General features: G+C 39.0%; 1 protein-coding gene and 1 long non-coding RNA gene across 2 annotated transcripts in view; one reads left to right on the plus strand and one right to left on the minus strand.

Annotated features, from left to right (window-relative positions):
* Positions 1-26,037, minus strand: part of LOC147600029 (uncharacterized) — a 686,528-nt gene that overhangs the window by 107,445 nt on the left and 553,046 nt on the right. The window lies entirely within an intron of this gene.
* On the plus strand, positions 989-19,476 carry SAMD8 (sterile alpha motif domain containing 8). The gene is made up of 7 exons (XM_086752282.1): positions 989-1,102; positions 2,481-2,634; positions 8,163-8,770; positions 10,521-10,616; positions 11,352-11,469; positions 12,287-12,437; positions 13,413-19,476. Exons 3-7 carry the CDS (start codon positions 8,190-8,192, stop codon positions 13,715-13,717), a joined length of 1,251 nt encoding a protein of 416 aa, XP_086608408.1. The 5' UTR covers positions 989-1,102; positions 2,481-2,634; positions 8,163-8,189; the 3' UTR covers positions 13,718-19,476.

Here is a 26,037-nt window from a genome sequence, read left to right on the forward strand (position 1 = left end):
CGGTGTCCCGTCAAAGCTTTTCTCAGCCATCTGTGCTCTTCACATCTCTGCTTTGGATCACCTTGGATAAAGGACTGACCGAGTGCTGTCAGCCAGCTGCCAGTTTTGATTTATTTTTTCTACAGACATCAGAAAAGAAAAGCAGTGCAAAAAATAGTGCATCTAAAGAAAATAGAAATGTTTTGTAACAATTGCTTGATAATGCTAATTGACAGTATGAGGGTCCTGCAAGTTTTCTCTGCCATTTTCTCCTGCCAGATGCCTTTAAATAATGGGGATATTTTCATGAATACACCAGTGGGGTTTTAAATTATACCAGGATCACACTCCATGTGTGATTGTTTATTTGTTTCTTTTAAAATAATAAACGAAAATTCTATTTAGCCTGATTAGAAACTCCCCCCTGCCTCACGCCCAGGCGGTACGAAGGTACTCCCCAAGGGCAGACAGAAAGATCATACTGGGAAAAAATATACTGTACTATCTTCTGCACACGTATGCTTTACCCTGGTTAAGCACGCTCCACTATTCTTCAGTTAGAAAAGCAAGATAGGCTTGCTTCTTCCATCAGCTGATCTCTATGAGGATTATGGGTGATTTAGACTTTTCTTATGACTTCTAGAAAACACGCTGCCGACCATCTACGGATTTTGAGTTTCCCACAGAGCTCGAAGGCGTTCCGCCTACACCCCCACGCATTTCAGACTTCCACTCCCACGAGGCGGGGGCCGAGGCAGGCCAGACAGCCATTCGCGTGTCGGAGGGCCTGTGCTCGGCGCAGGGGGCGTTCATGGAGGGGCACCGGGCTGCGAAGGTGCCCCCAGGCCCGGGAAGCCGGATCCCCGGCCGGGCCCAGCTCCCAGCCGCAGCCCACATCAGCCGCCATGGTCCCTCCCGGAAGCTACCCCAGCGCCGGGCCCGCCCCTTCCGCCGCCCCGCGGGGCGCTGCCGCCCGCCACTTCCGGGCGGGTGATGGGGGGTGGCGGTGGCTGCCGCCGCCGCCGGAGCGAGGGAGGGCGCGCAGGAGCCGCCGCCGCCCCGGGGCCGGGCCCTGTGGCACCGCCACTTAGCGCTGCTGCTGCTGCTGCCGCCGCGGCGGCAGGTGAGGCGGAGCGGGGTGCGGGGGCTGTGCTTGGTCCCGCAGCGGAGCGCGGTGCCTGGACCGCCCCGCTGCCGGCGGCGGATGCGGAGAGGCGCCCCGGCCTTGGCAGCCGCCGCCGAGCCGGTGTGTGCGCGCCCCGGGCTGCGGGCGGGCTCCGCGGGCCTCGGGAGGGAAAGGGCCGCTGCACTCCAGCGGTTGCGCTGAGGAAGAGCGGCTTCGTCTGCCGCGGGAGGGGGTAAAAAGCCCCGCATGTTGTCTGTTCGCGCTGACATCCGCCCCAGCGCAACCACCGCGCGTGTCTCGGGTGGGCGCATCCCACTCGTGGTCTGACCGCAGTCCCGCCCCGCCGTGCCAGCTTCTGGGGAGGCCGGGCTGCTTAGAAACTGGGAAGCAGGCGTGCTTCTCGCCTAAGTTACTGCGTGTGCCGCGGAGGGGCTGGAGTGGCTCGGTCTCTGTGCCCGGTTGTGTCGGTTTCGTTCCGGACTTTGTGAGTTTTCTGCCTCGGCAGTGACCGAGGGTCGCCCCCGAGCTAAAACGGGGTGTGCGGACGTTGGCCGGGGAGGTGGCGGAGCCGCTGTGTGCTGAGGAGAGCGGGGCCGGTACCGGGTGGGCGCCTGTGGAAGCTGCTGTGCTTTTTCCTGAGAGCGGGTGTGGGAGGAGGGAGATCCCTGGGTTTCTCATTCCTCTGTCAGCCTCCACAGGAAACAAATCGTGGAAAGGATGCCGAGCGCTTGTGCTCCGTGTCAGCCTTACAGCTAGGCAGCAAACAGCCGTGCACAACAGATACACAGCCGTCCTGCTGTTTTCTCTGCCTGCGGTGTAACGTCGGTGGGTTTTCTGAGGGCACAGCGTTTAGCTTTGAGTAAAAAAGTTCCTGAGCGTGTAGGATTTGGTAATTCAGAAGGCAGCACGGAGAAGTGCTGTTGCTGGTTTGCGTGCTGTTCGAGTTCAGGGTTAAATGGAGGCGTCTGCCTGCGTGAGACAGGTTTTGTGTGAGTTTGAGGCCTGTGCGTGTTCAGAAAGGTGAAACTCCACAGGAGCTGTTTGCCACTCAGCCTCTCAAATCTACATGCTAATGCATTAGGTGGCCTCTCAGGCCATGCACTTAATGATTACTGATTGCTATTTTTAAAAAATAATACTTCGAAAGGGTAGGTTTTTTTCAGCTCTGTAAGTTAATGGAATAAGAGGCAAATAAGTGGCAGTTTTAACATTCACGTATTTATTGGTTTGTAACTGGGGCTGAAGTGGTTTCATGGTTTTGTATTTGCTGCTTCTGTTTGCAAAATTCATTTTATAAAAATCCAGCACACGTTCTGCGTTGTAAGATGACTTGATGGAAGATTCCACTTGCACTAAGTATGCTTCATCTCCACAGAGCTCCCTGGTGCAGCTGGACACAGTGTCTGTGCCACCTCCACAGAGCAGCTGATCATGCTGTGCTCTGGAGTGGTCGGAGCTCAGCAAGACATTTCCTGGCATTTAAATGCTCCTCGTGTTTGGTAGGGGGTGCCTCTTGCTGGATATCAGAGGTAAGGAAACACCTGTGGTCTTGTTCTTCCTTTTGCTTTCTGTGATACAGAAAAAAGGTGCAGTTAACTTGCAGGATTGGGGCGAAGTGATTTTTCTACCCGGTGGAAGGAAATTCTTTGGGAAGTTTCATAAATTTTTGTTGCCAAAGTGCTACTTATATGTGAAGGAAACATTATGTAGATTTGTAAAGGGCAAGAATTTTAAGTATCTTGTTTGCTGTTCTATGTGATCTTTTTGCTGGCTGGTTGAGGGGTTTTTTTTGGTAGTATACAATTAAAAACACAGGTTTGCCTAGGCGTAGCAATCTTTCAGGCGCTATACGATCGCTTTTCTTTGTATGGAGCTCAGTTTTGCAGCCCACTAAGCTGGTTGAGGTCCATAAAACATATTACATTATAAATGTTTATTGGATAATCACATAACTTTAAAAAAGGTGTTTATTTCATATTTCTCTTATTGCATCTACAATGAGGAAGGCTCCTAGACTTTCAATAGACTAGAAAGACCAGGTTGTAAATGGTTGTGGAGAGTAAGAACAAACACAATTTCACTTCAAATGTTGTTCTGGTGTTAATTTGGATGCAGAGTTTGTTCTTGTTTTTCCCTGTTTCTTCCCACATCCTCACCTTAGGATTGAAAACAAAGAAATAAAAGGGGGAAAGCAAACCTGAATTGTTTTACTGCTAAGTTCTATAAGGATAAAGAGCAGCAAACATTCTGTTACGAGATGGATGAACTATTTCTTGAAGTTGGAGGAAAAAATACTTGACACTTGACATTTAGCATGTGAAATGTTCAAGAACTTGTGCAAGTATTAATTAAACACTGTGAATTACATCCTGAGATAAGTAGTGGAGTACTTGATCGGTTGTTTAAAAATCACTTATGTGTGCCTTGAATTACAATGGTAGGATGAAAAATGTTTTGATAGCTGATTAGTAGATTAGGAGTTGAGCCGCTCTCAGTGTTCACTTGAGTCTAGTACAACAACCCATTTGGCTCAATGAGGTGTAAAAGTCAGGGAGCAGTATGTATTCTGTTCAGCTTGCTGCAGTGTCTAACTGCACTTAGTGGTTCTTAAGACAAATATGTTTAGCTTTCAGGACTTTCTGGAGTAGCTGCTGTCAGTTTTACATGGAGGCATTCCAACCGAAAGACTCTTCTAAGTGTGTGGAGCTAATCTTTGATTTTATGGTATCAGTTATATATAGCATGGTAGCTGTTGTATTAAAAAACCCTTGAAAAATCATGTATTTGTTTTGCAATTGTTCTTTTTCTCCTTTTGTTTTCAAGATACTGTATTATATATGTGTCATTTAGAAGGTAAGGATTATGTCACTGTATACTGTATGGCAATGCAACCTTTGGTGCTATTTGCTTTAAATAAGCACTGAAGAATTTAGAGTTTTCAGGAAGAGCAATTGACAAGCTTCTGATGCAAGTCAGCAGAGTATCTGAGACTTCTGATGCATAACCAGGCAGTGCTGTGTGTTCTTTTTCCAGCACAGCATTACTAAGTTGGTATGTGACAGTAGCCTTATTATTGCAGGCTGGCTCAGCGCGTGGCTTTGTGTATGGCTTTTCTTGTGCTGGGGAGCCAAGGCCTCAGTCCTGGGTCTTGTCCATGTTGTGAACCAGCAGCCTTCGTACAGAAAAACTTTTCCCCCAAGCTGTGAGATGTTGTGCTCCTAGGCCGGCAGACCCAGTGAAGGAGGGGCTGAGTTGGAATTGCCTATATTCAGAGTTAAGCTTGAAACCTTCCACAAAGAAATGTAGGTTAAATCACTTGAGATCTTGTAGTTCTTCAGTGTCCTTCCTAAAATTCCTTTTAAGGATGGTGAGAATTGAACTTAACTAGGAAAAAAAAAATAAAGAGGCATGTCAGCAAGGAGAGCCACAGCCTCTCCCAGGAACATTTAACCTGGCAGTGAAACAGTAATGGTGCTGGGTGTCTGGAATAAACAAATCCAGTCAGGCAGATGTCACTAGGATCGTACTTAACCCTTCAACTATGATTCTGGTGTAATCAAGTTTTATTTCTGTAACAGGATTGCAGTCTAATGTTAGTGGGATATTAATGCTACTTTTCCTTGGTTAGAGTAGTGATAATCATATTCAACTTTCCACATTTTTACCTCAGTATACTGACTCAAAGTCTGTATGCTAGGAAAGTAAGGGAGTTAATGGTTGACTGACAGTAATTCAGAAGAGAAAAACATGATAGAGTTGTGGATAATAATTTTGAGATAGATTAATTTTCCATATTTTAAATATACATCCAGGAAAAATATTGTGCTAACAGCTAGCGTATACTCAGCATCTCAGAGGCATCTCACTTCTTTAAATGCCCGAACCGAGTTTTAGAAATGTTCATGGCTCATAAAGTAATGTTTTTCTTGTAAAAAAAAAAAAAAAATCAACCCAAAAAAAACTTCTACACATGCATATGAAGTTCATATTCGGTTGTGTTCGTGCTGTTAATTGAAAAGCTGGGGAAGGAAAAAGGGAAACGGGACACATGATACGTACTGCTGATGAGCTGACCAAATATAAAGTCACAGTAGCAGCATAGTAATCAACCAGCTGGCTACAGACATTGCTGAGGTCAGGCAAAAAGTATATTTTGCCCTCTGACACTTACGTCTGTGCTTGCTCTGTGTTACTCATGGTTGTTATTCATTATTAAATAATGTTATCCACTTTTTGGTTTCAGCAATAAAACCAGTAGTGTAGAAGGCAAAGTAGTTATCGGTGCTGTTCTCTTTCAGAAGACAAGTACCGTTATTTAGGTGGCTTGGTCTCTTCTGCTATGTTAGTCCGTTTTGCCTTGCAGACTGGTAGTGTCAGAAATTAACAGGAGCAGTTGGACACAGAGATCTGCATTGTATTCCGGGTCCTAAGATGATTAGGGAAAGTGCTTTTTACCCTTTAAACGACAAACGTGGCACTAAATGAGTAGTCTGAAAAGAAGGCAGTTTCTCAGCTTAAAGAAAGTGTCATCAAAACTTGAACGTAACTGTTGCTGGTGAGATGAAATTAGCTACCAGCTGTGTGGAATAGTTTAAGTTTGTGTTTTGTATAAGTGCTTGTTTCTTTTGTTGATTTCTTTCTTTTCCAGTTGGTTAAATGTCTTTGACAGCATTTAAAGACAGGAGCAGGTCCTATCAGGTGCATCTTAAGGTTAATGTAGACTTTCTTCCAGGTCCAGCCCGTTCAGTGGTGACCTTTGATGGGTACGCTTACTCGGTGTTGTAAGTTACGTCACTGTTATTGTGCGTTTGGTAAGGGGTAATTGCTATTCCTGCAATGCCAGGTGAAGAAACACTAGGCTGGTGTTAAGCTACTTGACTTTGCCCTCAGAAGTTGCTTTGGTTCGAAGACAGATCAGTAAGTTGAGTGTATTTTTGGTGAGTATAAATTCTCTGCTTTTAGAAAACTTGTGATGATTTCACTGTTACAAAACCCACTATGGTTAACAGGTTTTTTTCAGTATTTCATTTGTATTTCTGAGTAAGGAAAGCTAGAAGTCCGGATAAGCAACTGCAGTTTGCTTTACTGGAGTAAGATAAAAATATGTAATACCAAAAAGTCAATTAACTGATCATTAATTACATGTTAAATAGCTGTGTGAGCAAAGTAGTTGTTTCAGTTGCTTTGAGCAAGACTTTCAAAAATAATAAGGTAACATAGAAATGAGAAAATGCCCTTTATATGGAGAAGGAAGAGTATAGTAAATGCAAAGCTTCTAGTAGTGGTCTATGGATGTTTTGGCAACTCTTTAAATCAAGGTATTAAAGCTTATATACATATTAACTGTGTGTGGAGTTTTGAGAAATTAAAACTATGCATTAAGTCCATGTTGTTAATATACAATCAACTCCAGAGAGAATATCTTCAGAAATACCACTCCCTTAATTCTTTTAGAAGAGCAATTTGATTTGTGTGCTCGTGTTTCTTATAAACTATTTCTTTTTTATTACTGGGAAATCTCATTGGACAAATAGAATCTTCTCTGATATAGAATAACACGGTGTGTGTTCCTGTTAGATGTAAGCTGGAAGAAAAAGTTGCATCCAGTAATTATGATAAGAGCTACTTCTAACAACAGGTACAGTACCTCTTTAAAAGGAGACATGAGAAGGAAAGAGCTTCTGGATTTGGAAGAGCTCTGTCCTTGAAAGAGATGTAAAACCTTGTGTTGAATATTCTTTATGGGTTTGAGTACCTATTTACTATATACAGAAGCTAAATAATAGATTAAATAGACTGTTTCCTTGCTTTCATTCTGAAAACCTTGAATGATGTATGTGGCACTAATGTATTGTACTGTCTTGTATTTTCTGACATTTGGTTGGGTTTATTGAAGCATTCTAGTTAATTAGACTTGTTTTTCCAGTACAAAGGTGCTGTGAAACTGTAGCTGTTTCTTAGATGGTAGCTGTACATAAGCCATCCAATGTAAATTATGCACAAATCCATTCTGTACTGCTGTGGACCTTAAATATTGGATAAGCTTTTTATTACTTTTACATCACTGGTAGCCTTTCAAATTTTTTTTCATATGTACCATGTAACATAGTGGTGAATATTTTTCTGGTTGTTGTTCCAAGTTGTTCTGGTGACTTGTTACCTCCATGGGACTAAAATGTTACTGAGATGTCTTGTCTTCAAGCAATATTCTAGAGTCAAGAAAATAATTATTGAGAAATCTGTATGAAGAGAATACATATTTCCTGGTTTTGGTGTGTTATTCTGTTATCTATTACCACATCACTTTTGAATATGCTGTGGAATTAAAGCAAATGCTTAATTTCTAGTAATGTTATTTTGAAAACTGAGTATTTTAAAGGACTTGCAATATAAACATCTATCCTAATTACTGAGATCCAACAAATACAGAAATATGGTGACTGCACCATTAACATACAACTAAGATGCCTCAGGTCAATACTATTGTAAATACCCAGTTTTAGGTTTACCTGGGAGGGATGGTGGGGAAAATGTCATGCCACCGAAGCTTCAGTATATGTGTGAAAACAGTGGAATATGTTAGACCTGTAATGTATTATTTGAGCTTTAAATCAGATGTACATGGTTGCTGGCTATACTCTCTTGCTTAGTTTATGAACTGAATTAGTGGAAAAGACTGATGATTAAACTGGTATTTAAACAGAGGAATCTTTGGTTTTCATTGCCTAATGTAATTAACAAACTCATTTATTTAGTATTTTAACAAAGGAATACAAGTAGACTGGAGTACATCTAGGAAATATTCTGCTTCTTGGTAGGTTTAAATTTCTATTTGGGAACAAGTGAAATAATGTTTAATTTAGTTTAGCTTGAAGAAAAAATATTTGAAAAGTGTTTTTATATTGCTTACCTAATAAATTATATGTCTGGTTTTTAGCTGGCTCTTATATAAAAAACCTTTGGCTAATTAGGCATCAAAAGTCACACAAAATACAGTGGCATTTCAGTAATCTTCATTAAGCATTCAGATCTTGTCTCTTTCTCCAATATGTAACAGGTCAGTTTTGTTGGCGGACAGAGAAGGATGATGGCAGGCAATAACCAGCTTTGCATTCGACGTTGGACTACCAAGAATGTGGCCAAGTGGCTGAAGGAAGAAGGCTTCTGTGAATATGTGGATGTTTTGTGCAATAGACACAGGCTAGATGGCATTACACTGCTGACGCTCACTGAGTATGATTTACGATCCCCTCCTTTGGAAATCAAAGTCCTGGGGGATATCAAAAGACTGATGTTGTCCATACGCAAACTACAGAAGCAACATATTGATGTCCTAGAAGAGCTGGGTTACAGCAGCGATAGTCACGTTGGCACAGTGTGCCCAAGCGTTGGTACACTACAGGGCACAGATTGGTTCTGCAATGGTGAAGTACCTCGGGACTATGATGGACCAGTTACTGACTTGAATGGTGATCAATATCAATATGCAAATGGAAAAAACAAACACTCTGCACGAAGACTGGACCCAGAGTATTGGAAGACGGTTTTAAGTTGTGTTTATGTCTTCATAGTGTTTGGCTTTACATCATTTGTTATGGTTATAGTACATGAGCGAGTACCTGACATGCAAACGTATCCACCTCTACCAGACATATTTCTAGATAGGTAAGAAATTTTCTTTTAAAACAAAATAGTAGCTTGATGGTTAAAGTATAGGCTGTCTTTTCTTCCTAAGCAGTTTCATATCCTGTTGAAGAAGCCTGTGCAAAATAGTAATTAGAGTGTAGTAAACCCTTCTGCTAAGATTGAAGTGTGCATCAGTTAGATGCAAAGATTTTGTCTTCTCAGGGGAATATAAATTGAGCTGGTTTTCTTCCTAGTTTATATTTAATTCTACATCTTTAGCTAATCACAACACAGGAATTAATTTATCCTGTTATTCTAGTAAAAAGGGTGATGTCCAGCTGGCATAGGTAAGCAGCCATATGCTTTATCTGAAATCCAGATGCTGCTATGAAGCTTTACATGTCTTGATATAGAAAAGCTTTTGATGAAGGAATACTTTGGTCTGCCAGTGACCAAGGAAATTGAAAGGGAATAGCATTGATACTGTATTTTTGCTGTCTCCCCACTGCCAACTTGTTGAAGATGGTTTAGAGAAAGTCTGAAGTAGACTGAATAGACCAGCATCTTTTTTTTTTAACTGTAGAGTATCTGTATACTAAAACACTGGTGTGACTTGTGCAGTACCTGCTGATTTTTTAGAGAAAATACTCCACTTCAGGCAGGAAAGGGACACAATAACAAAGGTGAAATTCTAGTCATTGACTACAGATTTAACAGGGGCAAATGCTCCCTTTGAGGAAGTGCACTTGCACCATAGACAACTTATTGCCTAGACAGTTTTCAAAGACAAGATAAACAGTTTAAGAGTTCAGTCTTTTGTGGTCTCCTTATTCCTGAAAGTAATTTCTGTTTTCATGAATTCAGTAGGAGTCTTAATATTTTGAGTAAGTGTGCAGAGTCTCCCATAAACATACATATTACTCAGCAAGGATGGACCACATCCAGCAGAGTGGAAGAGAGGAGAGAGAATGGGAGCTATGACATGACTGGATTTTGTTGCCAGGGCACTGCCACAATATTCAGTGGGCAGGAGGATGGGGGAGGTCAGAAAGCAGCAGCTCACAAAACAAGATGAGGGGATTACTACAAAGCTAGCATTTGAGCAGAGCTTTGCTACCCCTTTGTATTGGGGTAACATAAAACTATGAGGAGCAGCCTCTCTTGAAATCTGTCAGTCTGTATTTTGGTGAAATTGCAGAGTGGAAATTGTTACTGGTGCTATATGTATGCAAGAAAATCTTAAATCTTTTGACAAGCAAGGCTAAAAGGTTTGCATGTAGTGATTATCACTGAAATCTGACTTTGAAAACAATTTTTATTTTTCCTAACACTTTTCTGTGCAGTTCTGCTTCCATTACATTTTAGACTTTGTGGGATTTCATTAATTGTGTTGACATGGCATTCTTACAAGCATAAGCAGCGTAATTGACATGATGCAAGTTTGTGTCAGAATGGAAAAGGTTGTTGGGAAACCATGGCAGAGGAACACATCCTGTTAGTAAATCACATGTATAAAGTAAGAGAGCATACTAGAGATTTTCTTTGACATAGTGAATTATGTGTAAATGTCTGCTGAAAATACATTATTAGAAAGGAGATGATTAAAATTAATTCAAATTCTATTTAATTCAGTATAACAAAATAATTTTTGGTTGTAGTTTAAACTGTTGTCAGATCAATGCAAATTATTTTTGTAGTTATAACTTTATATGCTTTTATTCTCAATAATGAGACAAGAAAGAAAAATTAAGCCTTTAAGTTAACTTCCTTGCTTCATCCGTTTTTCTAGCGTCCCTAGGATACCATGGGCTTTTGCTATGACTGAAGTATGTGGCGTAATTCTTTGCTACATTTGGCTATTGGTTCTTCTGCTTCACAAACACAGGTACAGTATATAAAATTCCGATTAACTGATACTTTGATTCAGAGAAAGGACTGTAACAAGAACTTACCATGATTGTTTACGACTTTCCATTCAATGAGAATCTTGTAAGCTTCTAATATGTCCCTGTTAAAATGGATTAGGAAGGATTTAATCATGAATGGTGATTTGTGAATCTTACAAAGGAGTAATCTGAGCTTACTTTTCTACCAGGTTTATATGTAATTTCGTTCAGAACATAGGTATTTCAGAGAGTTGTCAGTATATACTCTCATACTGTAAGAACTTTATATGTAAGAAAATCCTATGAGAATGAAATTCCACTGGATGACTGAGCCAGCCTAGCAGCTTACTGTCGCTGAGGGGTAGAAAACCCTTTTTTGCCTGTGCATATTTTAAGTTAAATTTTTACCAGTTTGTTGATTTTTATCCGTTTGCCAACAGAAGGTATGAGCACCAAAGCTAGTAGGAGTGTAGTTGCAGAGGAGTGGAAGTGTACCTTTTGGTGACAGTAAGCTTGCTACAGTGTCTCACCCTGTTACGTGGAACCATACCTTTACAGTACTACTAAAAAAAACCATTTTTTTTTCTTTTTTTACTGTGCAACTTGCAGCAATGATGAATGGACTTCATGGGATTAAGTGGGAGTGCGGGGAAATTTTTTTAATCTTCAATTCCCTTATTTAAAAGTACAATATATTAGTATTCTTGCAATCAGTTCCTATGTACTTTTCCCAGATCTATACTTCTGCGAAGGCTGTGCAGCCTCATGGGGACAGTATTCTTATTACGTTGCGTTACAATGTTCGTTACCTCACTCTCTGTGCCAGGCCAGCACTTGCAGTGTACGGGAAAGGTAAAAACTTAAAATATTTTAAATTATTTTTCCTTTTTTTAATTTTATTTTTTAATTTTATTTAAGATATGATTAAGTTTCTTATGAGATGTGTTAGATGCGTGTTTGTAAGAACAGTGAGTTTTCTCTCCTGTTTCCCTCCACACACCGTCATTAATTGCTGTTATGCAGGCAGACATCCTTAGGGGTCTTAGAAGCACTTGGCACTTTGGAGAGGAGATAGTTACTTGGGAAAGGGTGTTCAGAATATTTCACAATGTAAACCTGAAAGAATACATCAGAGAAGTGTGTACTTAATATACTGACTTTATGAAGAAAGGCTGAAAGTGGAGTAATCGGTTCTTTGTCTTGTTGGGTGCATGATTTTGGGGAAAAAAAAAAAAAACAACAAAACAACAAACCACCACATTCATTATTATTTCACCCTTTCTAATAAGGAATATTTCATAGAACATGGGATTTCATGGTTTTATCCTTACTTTTAGTTAGAAGAGGTTTGTGCTGAATATATTGGGATCTTGACAATGACATATTGAATGTATTGAATACATTCAAAAAAAGGTGGCAGACTCTGTAAATCACTTGCTCTAAATTCCAGTATTCATCAGAGGTATGATAAATACAATTGGTATTTGTAGTTAATAATGTGACTCGCTGCCACAGTAAAATTCCCAGATGTGCTAAGCTGCATTTTAATAGAAGACCCAACATGATAAATGGTATTAAACACTCATAGTGCTATACACCTAACTTTCAGCATATACTGTTTAGGCAGTTGGGCTGGAACTTACTAAAGGTTAATGTCACTGTCTTTTAGTTGTATGGCAATGTTTGGGCAAAACTTCAGCGGGCATTTGCAATATGGAGTGGCTTTGGAATGACTCTAACTGGAGTACATACGTGTGGAGACTATATGTTCAGTGGCCACACTGTCGTCCTGACCATGCTCAACTTCTTTGTCACAGAATGTAAGTACAGAGTGTCAATATTTAAAGGTCCTTAAGTGTTAAGAATATGCACTGCTTGCGGTCAACCGAGGGTCTGAGAGTGTAAATACTTAAATGTCCTGAAGTATTAAGAATATCTGCTGCTTGACCTCATTAAAAAAAAAAAAAACACAAACCAAAAAACCCCCAAAAAACCAGTGTGTTACATTTAAGTGTACAAATTCGGATTGCTGTGCTCTTACTCAGGTTTGTGACAGTACACTTGCAGACAGGAAAGGTGCAGTACCACCTAGATTAATGGAGGGAAGGACACATTTGAAAAAACACTGGAAAGGCTTTCTAGCTTGCTAATGGAAGAATACTGGGGAAGATATTTATGATTGTCTGTTCCTGTACACTTCCCTAGGTGTCTGCCACTGACTGCTATCAGGCAAATACCCGACTAGGTGGCTGTACATTTAGTGTACGTAAAGCCAAAATATCAAACCTCATAATGAGTGAGAATAAATGAAACAGTACTGCTCTTCTGTAAATACAAAGTGTTTCTCAATACATTATATGGTGAGCTAAGATAATTAGTTTGAGTTCCCCTGTGATGGTGTGACTTCAATAATAGAGTAATGTATGCTTTATGACATTTTTCCCCTTAATACCTGGAGGATGCATGATTTTCATTAAAAGAAGTTGTTAGAACAAAGAATTCTGCTTTGCATGGTCCTAAACCCTTTTAGGATGCTCTGTTAATCTAGAAATGCGTAGTAGCTGTATTTGTAAATGAAGTCATGAAGAGAGAGGCATTTATAACTCACGTGGTTGTTTTCATTGTATTCATTGGACCTGTAGATATAAACAGGATTTCCAGATGAAGACAGTAACTTCATCGCATTTTTGGATGAAAAATCTGTATAAAAAAAGCTTGCAATATCTATGCCTGGATTTTGTAATGACTCCGATTTTTGAGACATTCAAGGTTAGTTGCTTTCTGTTTTTCCCTAGATACGCCAAGGAGCTGGAACTTCTTGCACACCTTGTCCTGGGTCCTGAATCTCTTTGGAATCTTCTTCATTTTGGCTGCACATGAACATTATTCTATAGATGTCTTCATTGCCTTTTACATCACTACAAGACTCTTTTTGTATTACCATACGCTGGCTAATACTAGAGCATATCAACAGAGTAGGAGAGCAAGGATCTGGTTTCCAATGTTTTCCTTTTTTGAATGCAATGTTAATGGTACTGTTCCCAATGAGTATTGCTGGCCCTTTTCAAAACCTGCTATGCTGAAAAGATTGATTGGCTGAAGAGTCTGTGGGTCAATTCAGATTGTTATGAAGAGTTATGACTAAGATTCTACAAGGCTAGCTGAGGAGGGAACGTAAAGTAACATTTTTCACTCCATGATTTCCTCCTGCTTGTCTTGTTTCTTAGATTCTTAGCCATAAAATGGGGTGCCCATGCTTCACAGAGATGTGTTTTGTTTTCTTGTTGCTAAAATAGAAAACAGTGCAGGAACCGATAAAGGCTATCAGTGAACCATGAATATGAACCAAAATGCTGTTACCCTTAAAAAGGTTTTATGTGAATGTTTGAGTAACTTTAACCTCAATTATGTGCTTGTACTGAATATAATATAGCCTTTACAGGTCCAAATAATCTCCGTTACCTGACATGCCAACCTTTACATATACTGACTAAAAAATTAGAACTTTATGAAGACTTTATTTCAAAGCAGTCATAAATGTAATTTTCAAAACAAACACTGTATGTACTTAAAGATTGAGGAGTACTGTGTCATAATGAGGAAAGCGGTTTAGTTTTTTTTGCTAAAAGGGCCTCTCAACTGTTAAATAACAAATCTTAAAGTATAATTGACAGTATAAATGGTTTGCATACAGGTTGCCAAAAATGCGAGTTTGCCTCGTGGCTATATATAGTGATGATGGTTTTTTTAATGAGAGCTTTTTTAGACTAGTCTATCAGTTGTTTATATGGTTGTTCTAGCACTTGGAAATTTTCCCTTTTGTGTTTAAATAGGAGTTAAAGTAATGCTACATCCACTGAAAGTAAAGTTAATTTAGCTTTAGTGAGTTTAAAGCCACAAAATAACTTTTGTGTGGTTTTAATTGCTTTACCCAAACTTGTGCTTGCTTTTTAGAAGCAGCTCTTTAACATTGGAAAGACAGAACTTCATATATCTTACTGTTCTATAAATGGATGGGGAAAATGCATGTAGTAACACTTTCAGGAAAAGTAATAATAGTGAGTATTGGAAATAGTGCTCATATTGATGTATGTTTTAGCACTCTGGTGTCAACAGTATGGTGAATATCTCTGGATATATATACACAGTATATTTGTTTATATATATAAATACACACAGTATATGTTTTTCTATCAAATATGAAAAGAGACTAGTTCTTAAGTTGCTCATTTACTACACTGCAAGATAAAAGTACCATAAGCAGTTGAGGTCTGGTTGTTTAAAAAACCACAACAAAACACCTCCCATACCCCAAACCAACACTCTGAGTCCATAATGCATAAGCAAGGGTCACACAGTTGGTGGTATCTTACGTGGTGGTTTGTAAAGGGACAATATTAACATTGGCTGTAGAGACTGAAATTAGATTTATGCTAAATGAAAACTGATAGGTAAAAGGTACAAATCATAAAAATGGTATAGACCTTTATTGCAGTTTCCAAATAGGTGATATGTGCAAAAGGTAGTGTAAGTCAGCCTTGGAAAGTTACACGAAGCATTTCCAGCTTGGTACGAGCTGTCTTAATGGCCATAGTGTACTTAAGTTTGTGTGGAAAAGAATCCCTTTGGAATTTTGCAAGAGAGTTTTGTATTCGGAGGCTCGTAACCTACTGTGGGCTACTCCTCACTGTACTATGTTCCTTTTATAAACCTGGATTGTACTAACTTTACTATATTCCGTTCTTCATAGTGTATTACTTTTGTAACTTAATTTAGCTTTTGTAACTTAATTTAGAGGAATTGTGCGTCTTAGAGTATCTCTGCAAACTGTATTGAGCCCACATACATTGGTACTATTCTACAGACTTTTGTATTTGTAACATTCCAATTTTTTAGCAAAATGGCAGGTGTAATACTATACTGTTCAATCAGCCATAGCCTAACGGCTGGCTCTTGCCATCCAAATTGAGGGAGTATGCTTACACTTAAGAAAAAAAGGAGAAAAATATTCTGAAAGATTTAAAGACTTTTCATTTGCTGTTCTTACCTTTCTGATTTCAGAAAGGCAATTTGGACATTCCTCTTGAGACTTTATAATCAAAGAGCTCTATTTGCTAGTTTATATTTGCCTTTGCAATGCACACGCGGTTATGAATGCTATTTTTTAAACTCTAGAAGTTGTCTGTTCTCAGGATGTGCAGGATTCTATTCTGAGTTATAACATGTGGAGAGGTATACCATTAAACTGCAAAGCTGTTGATTCTGAAAGTAACCACGTCAGTGCTAACCAGCATAGCTGTGTCTAAACTTAATTATTTTGCAACTTAGACACGCAGAAGAATTTTAAAGTAGAGCCCAGTGTAACAATGTTTACATAAAGTAAAGCTATCATTTCAATACTATTTTTTTAAATTAAGTTCATACACTTTGAAACATAAGGCTTCTCTATTTGTTCTAATTTAATTTTTCAAAATTAATTTTTCAAATTATGTTAAGTAAATCTCTGTTTTAAATCAGCATTGCCTATCAGTGTTTTTTAAAGAAAACTTGGGGTTTTTTTGTGCTGTTTCCCTTGATGCTAAATATCTGTGTCCAAGATAAGTAATATACAGAGGTTGGTTTTGTGAGCACTGAAGTGAATTAAAACATTGTCAGGATAATTGTCCGCTTCTATTTTGGCAGTTCATTTTGTCTTTCTATAAACATGCAAGAGAGAGGCTTGAAGCTGATAGAAGAGAGAAAAATCTGATCTCATGCAAAAGAGTACAGGTCAGTCTGTAGACTAGGTAGTGTAAGCTTTATTGTTAATTAGATGGAAAGAAGTTGCAAGTAACTGACAGGCTTCAAGTTCTGTACCTGCTTTTTAAAGAGTCCGTGTTTTAAAAGCATTTTGCTGCTTCTCTGCTGCTGGCAAGCACTTTTAAGTAAAGACAGCAGAGCATCAGTGGGCCTTGAATTTAATGCTAAGTATTTTCAGGGTTGTCCTTCTCCCTTATGTTCATGCACCAGTCTTCTTGCTGTCCTTTAACTTACTACACCTATTTTGTGCAAAGTTATTGTCTGTGGGAGTACACACATAATCTGAATTCAGAGTAATAAATGAATTATTGCATTATGACAGTAAGAGCAAGTGTCTATCAACATTAGTTTAGTGCTACAAAGTGTACAAACTAATCAAGTAGAAATGTCTTAATTGAGTAACTCTGGATATACAAAAGAAGGGGAGGGTCACATTTTTTTTGTAGCTTAGTAAATCTAGTAATATTTGAGACTTGACAGTAGTCTTGAGCTCTTCCTTGTTATTATCCATTTGGGGATATGTATGTGCATACCTGAAAGTAATAGACACATAGGCATTGCCTTCTCCTTTTAAAAATTTGTTGTTGTTGTACCTTATGACATAGCTTCTTAAAATAGCTTTCCTAAACCTTTTTTGCCTTTAATTTTTCCTTTCTGGAAGATCCCTTAAACTAGTGGTTTTACGACATTACACCTGCATACAGAAATTAGACTTTCATAGATGTGGTTTTTTTAGCAAATTCTAACTACACTCACAAAAGCTTATGGAAGGATCTTTAAGGAAGGTTCCTCCAACTGTTCTTGAATAATAACATAGAAAGTTTCCATATATGCTAATTATCTTCAAACAAGATAACACTTGCACAAAGCATTGGCAGAGAAGTGTAGATAGGCCTGAAGTATTTAAATGTCCACGATTAGCAAAAATTGGATCCTTAAGTACACTGCTTGTGATTAAGCAAATTATATGTTTAACTTTAAGCAATTCACTAAATACTCGTGACTTCAGTGAGGTTTACCATTTTAGATTAAGGATTTTCTTGGATAAGGCAAAGCGCATGCTGTGCGTGGTATACAACTACAGTAATGTTGAATAGGTAATCTTATTTTCTTTTTGGTTTTCCCTGATTTCTCGCCTCCCCTGCAATCTACTATAGAAGAAAACATTCCAGTAGAATTTCAAATAAATTACTACTTAACTGGGTTCTGAGATAATAAATCTGAAAAAAAAAGCATCAAAATAAAACCTTGATAGTTAGCTGCTTTAAGAAGCAAGAATCAGTTAAATTATTTAAAAGTTAGTTCTTTGCAAGCATGTTAAATAAGGTTATTGAGAAGTATTGAAACTCTTCAATGAGGATAAAAACACAGGTTCCTGTCATCTTCTTTTCTGTACAACTGTGCCTCATGTAGTACCAAGAAGTATTCAAGAGAAAGAGGGAAAAGTTGAACTCTGACATCAGTACAAGTCTTTTGCAACAGTTAATATCTCCTTGGGTTTTTTAAGCAGTGCTTGCATACTTCAGTGCTACACTTGTTCATTACTATTTAGCTAGTTTTGTGATGTACAAACATCCAGTAGGTTTTCAAGCACCAAAACTATTCTGGAGCTGAGTCTTAATCATTAAATAGGCATTTGAAGAAATAGCCAATGTCTTAGAGAAAAAAAAGGTAGATTTTGTGAACCTGGAGTATAACAAAAGTAACCTGTAATGACTATGATAGTTTTTAATCCTGTCCATATAGTTTCTACTGAAGAGTTGGGGAGAATTTACAGTAATCTACAAACAATATTTATTTTTCTGGGTTTTTTTAATAATCTAGGATACTTTTATAGAAGCTTGACCTGTAACTACAGAAACCATCATAGTCTTGGCAAGATGGACATATATTTGGCAGAAGTCCTAGCAGTGAGCCAGCTTACCTTCTGAATTGTTTTGTGCATGTAGACTTTATCAGTTCAGGGTTAATTGATAGACCACTGATGATTCATAGAGATTACTCTTTCTGATGTGTCTTTGACATTGTCACTATTCTAATTGAAACAGTATTTCTGGGGGAAAAAAAAAAAGTCCTTTGGAGAGAACCTACTGATGTCTTTTTTGTTATATGAAGAAAAACACAAAAACATCCCTCACAACCCATCAAACACTGTAGTGTTGTGAACACTGAACTTCCCATATGGCAGTATCCTGCATACTTAACCATTTGTATTTTAAGAAATTTGCAGTGAGTATTATGTACATAATTCGTTGACATGCACATTTTTAAAGCCAGATTGTAATAGGTGTGTAAGAACTTAAGATGATAAATGTGGAGCACTATAACCTGACCTATTAGCCCAGTGACTGCCTAGTTAGAAAGACTAACTGTAACTTAGTTTTGCTATTTCAATTCAGTTTTGTCAAATGTGAGAAATTTGTCAAATGTGAGAAATCACAAACTGCATTGCACATGGTACTTTACATAATAAGGATATAGAAACGTGGCTTTTAACACTGAAAAGTTACTTCGGTTTTATTCTGACAGAGAAAATAGTATTACTTAATGGCTAGAAGGTATGTCAGTGAAATTTAAAGTGAGTACTGTAAATAAGTAAATATTGTTTTGATTCTAAATTCAGATTGAATTAATATATTGTTTTATATCTTTGTTGTATTAAAACATATTTAAAAGTACTAAAATAAAATATTTGAAAGATGAAAAATGTTTGATTTACTTTATATGTGAAATGATGGCTCGTTATCTCCATTAGTGTTGTGACCATAAAAGTATACCTGAGTAATCTAGGTTGGTTTACCCCAAAGCTCTGTTATACTGGTATGAAAATGCATGCTGCGTAATACATTTATTGATATGCCTGATGTTTGTGCCAGTTGTAAATTGTTTTGGCAAATCACCTAAATATTTTTGTTATTAAAAAGTTAGAAAATGTATTCCATCTTCTCAGTTAAGTATGATGAGGGCTTTCAAAGGGTCTCTTCAGTTGAATTAGCTTTGATGTCTCTAGGTATGGTGGTGAATAGTGTTACATAAATAAACAGTCAGAATAAAATCTTAGCTTCACTCTTTGACAGTTTTTCCAACTTCTAAAACTTTTACATACTCTCCTAATGGGTTTGTATGTTAGGCCTGTTATCACTTCCAGTCACTGATTTCAGTCACCTGGTATGTGAAAGGATGTACACTCATTCCTGTGGAGAAATTTAAACAGTATACCAGGTATGCTGCATGCCCCGGAGTTGTAAGTTTGTACTTCTAAATGACAATTTTGAAATAAGTTTGTGACCTTAATCTAGCTAAGCATTCTCTCGTTAGAGTGGGCCAGGTAAATTTAACATACTGAAACACTGGAAAGGTTTTTTTTTGTTTAGCTCCTTCTGAATTATAAAATGTTGATCAACCTGATAATTTAGAAAGAGAATCCTGAATATGTAGCCCTTCTTTTTTTTTCATTTTTTTTTAATCACTTGTTAAAGACCTGATTAAAAAAGGAAAATGGGTGTGGCAATGTATCTTTCTCAAAAACAAAATGTATAAGGCAGAAGAAGCAAATGCAATAAGGTTCAGTGTACCAGTTGCAGAGTACTTACTGTGGCCTGTGGTCTAATGTTCTGGGAAGCAGTGGATTGTGTTCTAAGCAACTTTAAACAAGTATGTGCTTTGTGCATTGTAAATACAGATAGGGAAAACTTTGGGAAGCAGGCAGCTAATTTCCCTGGAATAAGTTACAATACTGCTTAGAGATGTGTACTTCAAATAAAAAAAAAAAAACCTTTCCCCTCCACAATAACTTGCTCTTCTCCGTGTTACTTCTACAACTGGGACTAGAAAGAGAAATAATTGCTGTTATTTGTAAGGATCTATATAGATAGGCTTAAATTTGGTGTTAAAATGCAAGTGAAACACCTCCAACTAGCCTATGCTCTTCTTTAATAGAGTTTGGGGATAATCAACTTCAGACTGTCCTTCTCAGACCATTTTGTTCAGATTTATTTTCAAAACTTACATAAACAAACCTGGTACAGAACAGAAACTACTCTCCTGATTGACTGAATGACATGAAAAATACCTTTAGTAACTGCAAAGTGCTTCATTGTATCATTGCATCCTATCTCTTTCTTCAGTGAACTTGTTGACTGCAAGGAAGTAGTTTACTCTTGTCTATTAAAAGTGCAGGTGCCAGTCTCATTTATTGTTCATTCTAAATTGTTAATCTTGGCCTTCTGTGGAGTTGTCAAAGTAGTTCAGAAAGACTGAGCATATTTTCACAACTAACTTTGGACTAACTGAAATTGATTTCTTAAAGCATAGATGTGAGAATAAGATTGATATTATGAGATCTTCCTCCAGTATGGAAATCAGTAATGCCGACAAAATATAGTTGGCACATACTATGTGAATCCATTATAAGTAAGTGCATAAACCTCAAACTATTTCTGGAGTGACAGCTCTTCTAGGTGATGTAGTAATCAAAGGTTACAGCTATGGTCTTCAGTCTGCATCTGCCTATGACTTGTTTGTTTTTTATTTTGGCACTAATCTATGACATTCTGGTGGAAGGACTGATTCTCTCTGGATCGCTAAACAGCTGCCCAATACTGAACTAATTCCTGTTGCTGTCAAACTGTACTGAAGTTCGATACTAGGATAGGTACTCACTGAACTGTTCATAATAGTAATTTAATTTGTCTAAAATACTGACAGCCAATTCAGTAACAGGATTTTTTTCAAACACTGTCACTAGTTTTGCAAAAGGATCTTTTCAAGCTCTAATCTTTAGCCTACCACAGCAAACAAGATCAATTTGAAAGGAGATTAGGAATGCTTATTTTCAAAGAAGCATCATTCAATTTAAATATAAGAAGGAAGTAACTTTTTCCTCCTCACTCTGCTAGATGAACTCCTCAAAACTGAATCTGTGTCTCTTGATCACTGGTAAATTCTCAAATACTGTAATTGGAGGCACTAGCCCTTAAAAAGAAAGGGGCAGAGAGGAAGGAGACAGCAGGAGGCAACAAATTTGTGATTTTTACTGTAGCACTGAGAAGGGTCTTTAGTAAATGTAGAGAAAAGAAATTCATTTCACAAACACTGTGAAGTAAAGTGGAGAATTAAACTCGGGGGATAAGCAAAAAAAAATACACAAGAGGTAACAGTGTTCACTAAGGAATCTCTCTGGTACATGAGTGGAAGCACTGAAAGGGACTGATAAAACTATAACCTGCAACTTTGCTGGCTTTTGTAACTTTGTTACAAGTCTCATCACAAAGGCTTCCTCCAGAGCTTAAGATTTTGTCTTCAAATTATTTCATTATGTTAGGGTTTTGTAGGATTTTTTTTTTTTTGCAAAGCTAAGTTAAGACTTCTGTATCCTAATGGCACTTTAAAAAGATTCTTCAGTTTGATTTTTTTTTTTTTTTTAATGTTGCGAGGGCTCGTAATACTGAATATGCACAGAGCAATAACCTGATATGGCTATTATTTACACATGCATCAAAACAGTTACACATCACAAAGACTATTTTGTGCATGCCTCTGCCAGAAATCAGGTGAGTGATGTTCTCCCCATCCTCCTGTGCTCCAAGGTAAGCACAAGCTGTGCTCCGTGTTACAGTGGAAAGCAGAGCAGAGTAGGTCCTGCCTGAGGAGCAGGGTGATGGTGGCACTGTGCTCCAGGAGGCCTTCACAGGCATGCTTGAATTTTTTGCACAAAGTGGCAGTTTGACTTGGAAACAATAGCTGAAGTTATGGAGTAAGAAGGCAATAGAAACATAAAGCACTAGTTCCAGCTTCTGTAAAACCACAAATGTTATTTTGCAGCAGATCAGGTTCAGGCCAAACTAAATAGTAGTCAGTGCCCAAATCAGGCCTAGATTCTTGCAGCCTTTATTTTGTTTCTCAGTGGTTTTCAGTGTGTCTTAGCAAGCGCCGCCTTCTCTTGCAAGATACTAACTTGACTCTTGGGGGTGTCACCTCAGCTAATGGTGCCCTGACGAATGATTCTGCGAGGTGTGCTCTCCTGCTCCCCGCCTCAGGGGAAAACCGTGCTCCAGTGTATTGCAGGGGGAACTGCTTTCTGATACTGGTGTTGCTGAAGAGCAAAGCAAACAGAGTTTATGAACTAAATGCTTTAATGAGAGTGCCAAAAAAGTGACTCAATCTGTGAGTAACAGAGGGTTGCAGCTGAAGCCTTCATTTCTGTCCTGTCTACTAAAAATAGCCCCCCTGGCTAATGCTGAGGGGCGTAATAGCCCCTCATGTTACAATCGCAAGCCGTCAATCATGAGACTGGAAATACCTAGAAAAGTGTTTACTGCAGGCTGCATTAAATGAGCAAGAGGAGGCAGCAGAGGAAGAGGGAGTGTCGTTTGCCATGGGCTCTGCTAAACCTAGGCCTTGCTGAAGGCCTCTGGCCGTTCCTGAGATGACTCCTTCACACAGGTGGTCTTTCACAAACGTGGTCTTCTGTTTAGTTGTTCCAGTTTTCTCTGAATCATGCTGTTTCTCCAAGCTGTGGGTTGCAGAAATTGAAAACCAGAGCTTTAGCAGAAGGCTAGTATCTGCTTCTGGCCAGCCGGTAACACTAAAGGACTGCTCACGTGCCATCTCTGTCCCAGTGCTGCTTCAGACTTTGGTTGTCAAAGCGGGGACGGGCTGGTGTGTAATGGCATAATGGAATTACAGCAGCACTGCTCCCACTGATGTGGTGTGCACGCTGATCGGGACTGGGTTGGGGTTTTTATGCCAGAATTAACTTACTTTATTCCAGGAATAGTTGCCCACAAGACCAGCAGTTAAATCCATAGTCAGGCTTCTACTCAGGCATTATCTCTACTGTGTCCAAATGCATCTGAGTTAAATTCCAACCTGCGCTACCTGGCGTCATTGATGGATGGTTCACAACTTCTGTCGTTTTCGCTTTGACTTTTCAGTGGGGATGTAGACTGTATCATCTGATAGCTACTGATTTGCCCTTGATTTTCCACACATTATTTATATGCACAAATTCCTCCTCCGCTTTCCCTATGGCACGAGGGAACTGGCAAGGAATGACAGAATAGCCCAGATGACTGAAGCACAAAAGGAAGTCACAGGATCTTCCCTACCAGCATGTGGTGTGGTGAGCACATTATCCATGAGAAGACAGTAGCCTGAGTTTACCTTTGGCTACCTGGTGTATGTATTCACATCCCACCGGGGTGTTCAAAGTCCAATGACAACTAATCCAGTACTAATAAATGTTACCACATCAGACACAGGAAGAGTTTACACCTAGAGTTGCACAAGGACTAAGGAACCCTAAGGAAACTGGCTCAGCTGTTGACTTGATCTTAAGAAATCCCCTACATAAGACTAACTGCATATATATTTTTCAGTATCATTCTTTGTTTCAGCTCTTAAGAGGCAGCACATGTCCTCAGTCTCCAGATGTGTAAGATGTGGGAATTTGAAACCAGTTGGATCGTGGGGCAGTAGGTGGTTAGGATGCAGATCCCTGGTATCCCAGTCTAAGAGTGGAAGAACTGTGAGAATTCATCCTGAGACAGGTAAGAAAGAGTTGGCTTAGGAAAGAGGCTTTCTTACTTCCCTTGGTAAGAAATCAGGGAGCTTCGTGAGAGTGTACTGACAGACAAATAAACTCATCAGTGTTCCTGAGGGCATCTATCAGAAGTAGAATAAAGGTAGTTTAGGTTCCTTATTCAAGTGCGCTAACATTCTTAAACATTTAATCTTAATGTTGAGTGAAATGTAGGGTTCTTGAATATTTTTTTTCCTTTTTAGGTCCCTAAGAGAAATTTAGTTTTGTCTAAGGATTTCTGTACCTTAATGTTCCCAAATGCAGGGAAGAAAGGGCTGAAATTGGCTTGGATTCACATCCATAATTTCTTGATTCCTTTTCCTCCTTTTTTGCCCCCTCAACCACAGAAGTCTTAAAAAGCTTGTGCCACATTATCCATCTTCTAATCAGCACCCCTGTGATACTATCTTACCAGACCTTTGCTAGGCATGAACTAACTTGTCAGCTAGCTACGAACACAGGCAGGGTAACGAAGGACTAACACCCTATTCAGATATAGAAACCAAAGAAAAACCACTTGTCAACCAAAGTGGTTGACAAGACTGCAGAGTCTTCCAGGATGGATCTGTGGGGAATCTCATAGCAAAAAAAACCCCTCAGAATCATGCTCTCTGTTAGCCTGAAGATCTCTTCTGGCACAAGCCTTATATGCTGCAATATCCTTTTTGCTGCTTGAGTGTAGGCCAAAGGTGAAAGATTTTTGGAAGGCCTTTTCTTCTGCCAGAAGTGATTAATGGAAAGCAGCTGGCCAGCAGATCAGAATAACAGCTGGAGTGCCAGGATCCTGCCAAAAGAAGTATGCTTGTGCATTAAGATTACTGAGCACTGGCTTTTGTCACTTGAACATCTGTATCCCGCTCAGAGGATTTCAAAACACATTTAAAATTAATCCTTCTGGAAAATGAAAGCACAGGCATAGTCCTAGGCATGCCAAAGATTGCAATGGGCTTTATCAGACAAACTTATTACACTGCACCTGGCTTCTCAGAGAGCTTATTTGAAACAGCTAAAGTATTTTCAAATCATAGTCTCCTATACATAAATCCTCTGAGCAGTAAGAAATCCGAACTGCCGTCAAAGAAAATAAACATGCTGCTAGTAAAACGGCCTGTTTGTGCCCGCAATGAACAACTGAGCAAAACTACCAAAAAAAAAAAAAAAAAGACAGAGAAAAACAATGTGTACACAATTGTTCTTGGTCCCACACATCTATCAGTCTACATAAGCCAGCTCACAAAAACCTGAAGAGCTGCTGGCAGTGCCAGTCATAGAAGCATGAAGAAGGCAAGGCTGTATATTGATTGGCATATTGTATACTGCAGAGAAAAGCCAGGGAGGCAGATGCATCAGAAAGCATCCTTAGCATCACTTCACATGACTTTAACTGCAGCCTGTGTTAGAAGAAAGTTGCTGAGTATATTGAAAATGGTGCTGGAAGCATGAAAGCCTGGAGACAGAATGTATGGGAAGGACCACCGTGTGGCTGAGATCCCCCAGGACGGGGTGAAGTTGTACACAATATAACCCATGCTGTATTTGGCATTTGTGCAGTTAATCTTAAGCTGTAGTACTGAACAAATGTTAACAGTCATATAATGGCATAAAGTTCAGAAGTCCATTATATCACTGAATCAGTTGTCCTGGACTGTATTGGTGGGTATACAGCCTGAAACTGCAGTTTTATTAATACAAGAGCAGTCTTTATTTCAGGATTTTTGGTTTGGGTTTTGTTACTGCTTTTTCCCAACCTGAGATACTATAAAAAAGCTTGGATTTCACAGGGTTTGATTTTCAAAGGGTAGATTATTCTGCCCTTCCTGGCTTAAAAGAGTTTGAAAAAAACCATGAACTTCTTGTTGGATGCAGTTCACATTTCCGAAGTGTAAATGTTTCAGTTTACTGCTGCTGGGTGAATTTGCAGTGACGGTATAATCCTGGGTGATTATATCATCAAGCTGAGGCATGTTAGTCTGCCTGATGGACCAATTTCCTGTGGCCAAACAGAAGAGACATCTCCAGGTACAAGCATCTTACTTTTT

The sequence above is a fragment of the Chlamydotis macqueenii genome, chromosome 7, assembly GCF_036417535.1.
Source record: "Chlamydotis macqueenii isolate bChlMac1 chromosome 7, bChlMac1.mat, whole genome shotgun sequence".
Taxonomy (NCBI): Eukaryota; Metazoa; Chordata; class Aves; order Otidiformes; family Otididae; genus Chlamydotis; species Chlamydotis macqueenii.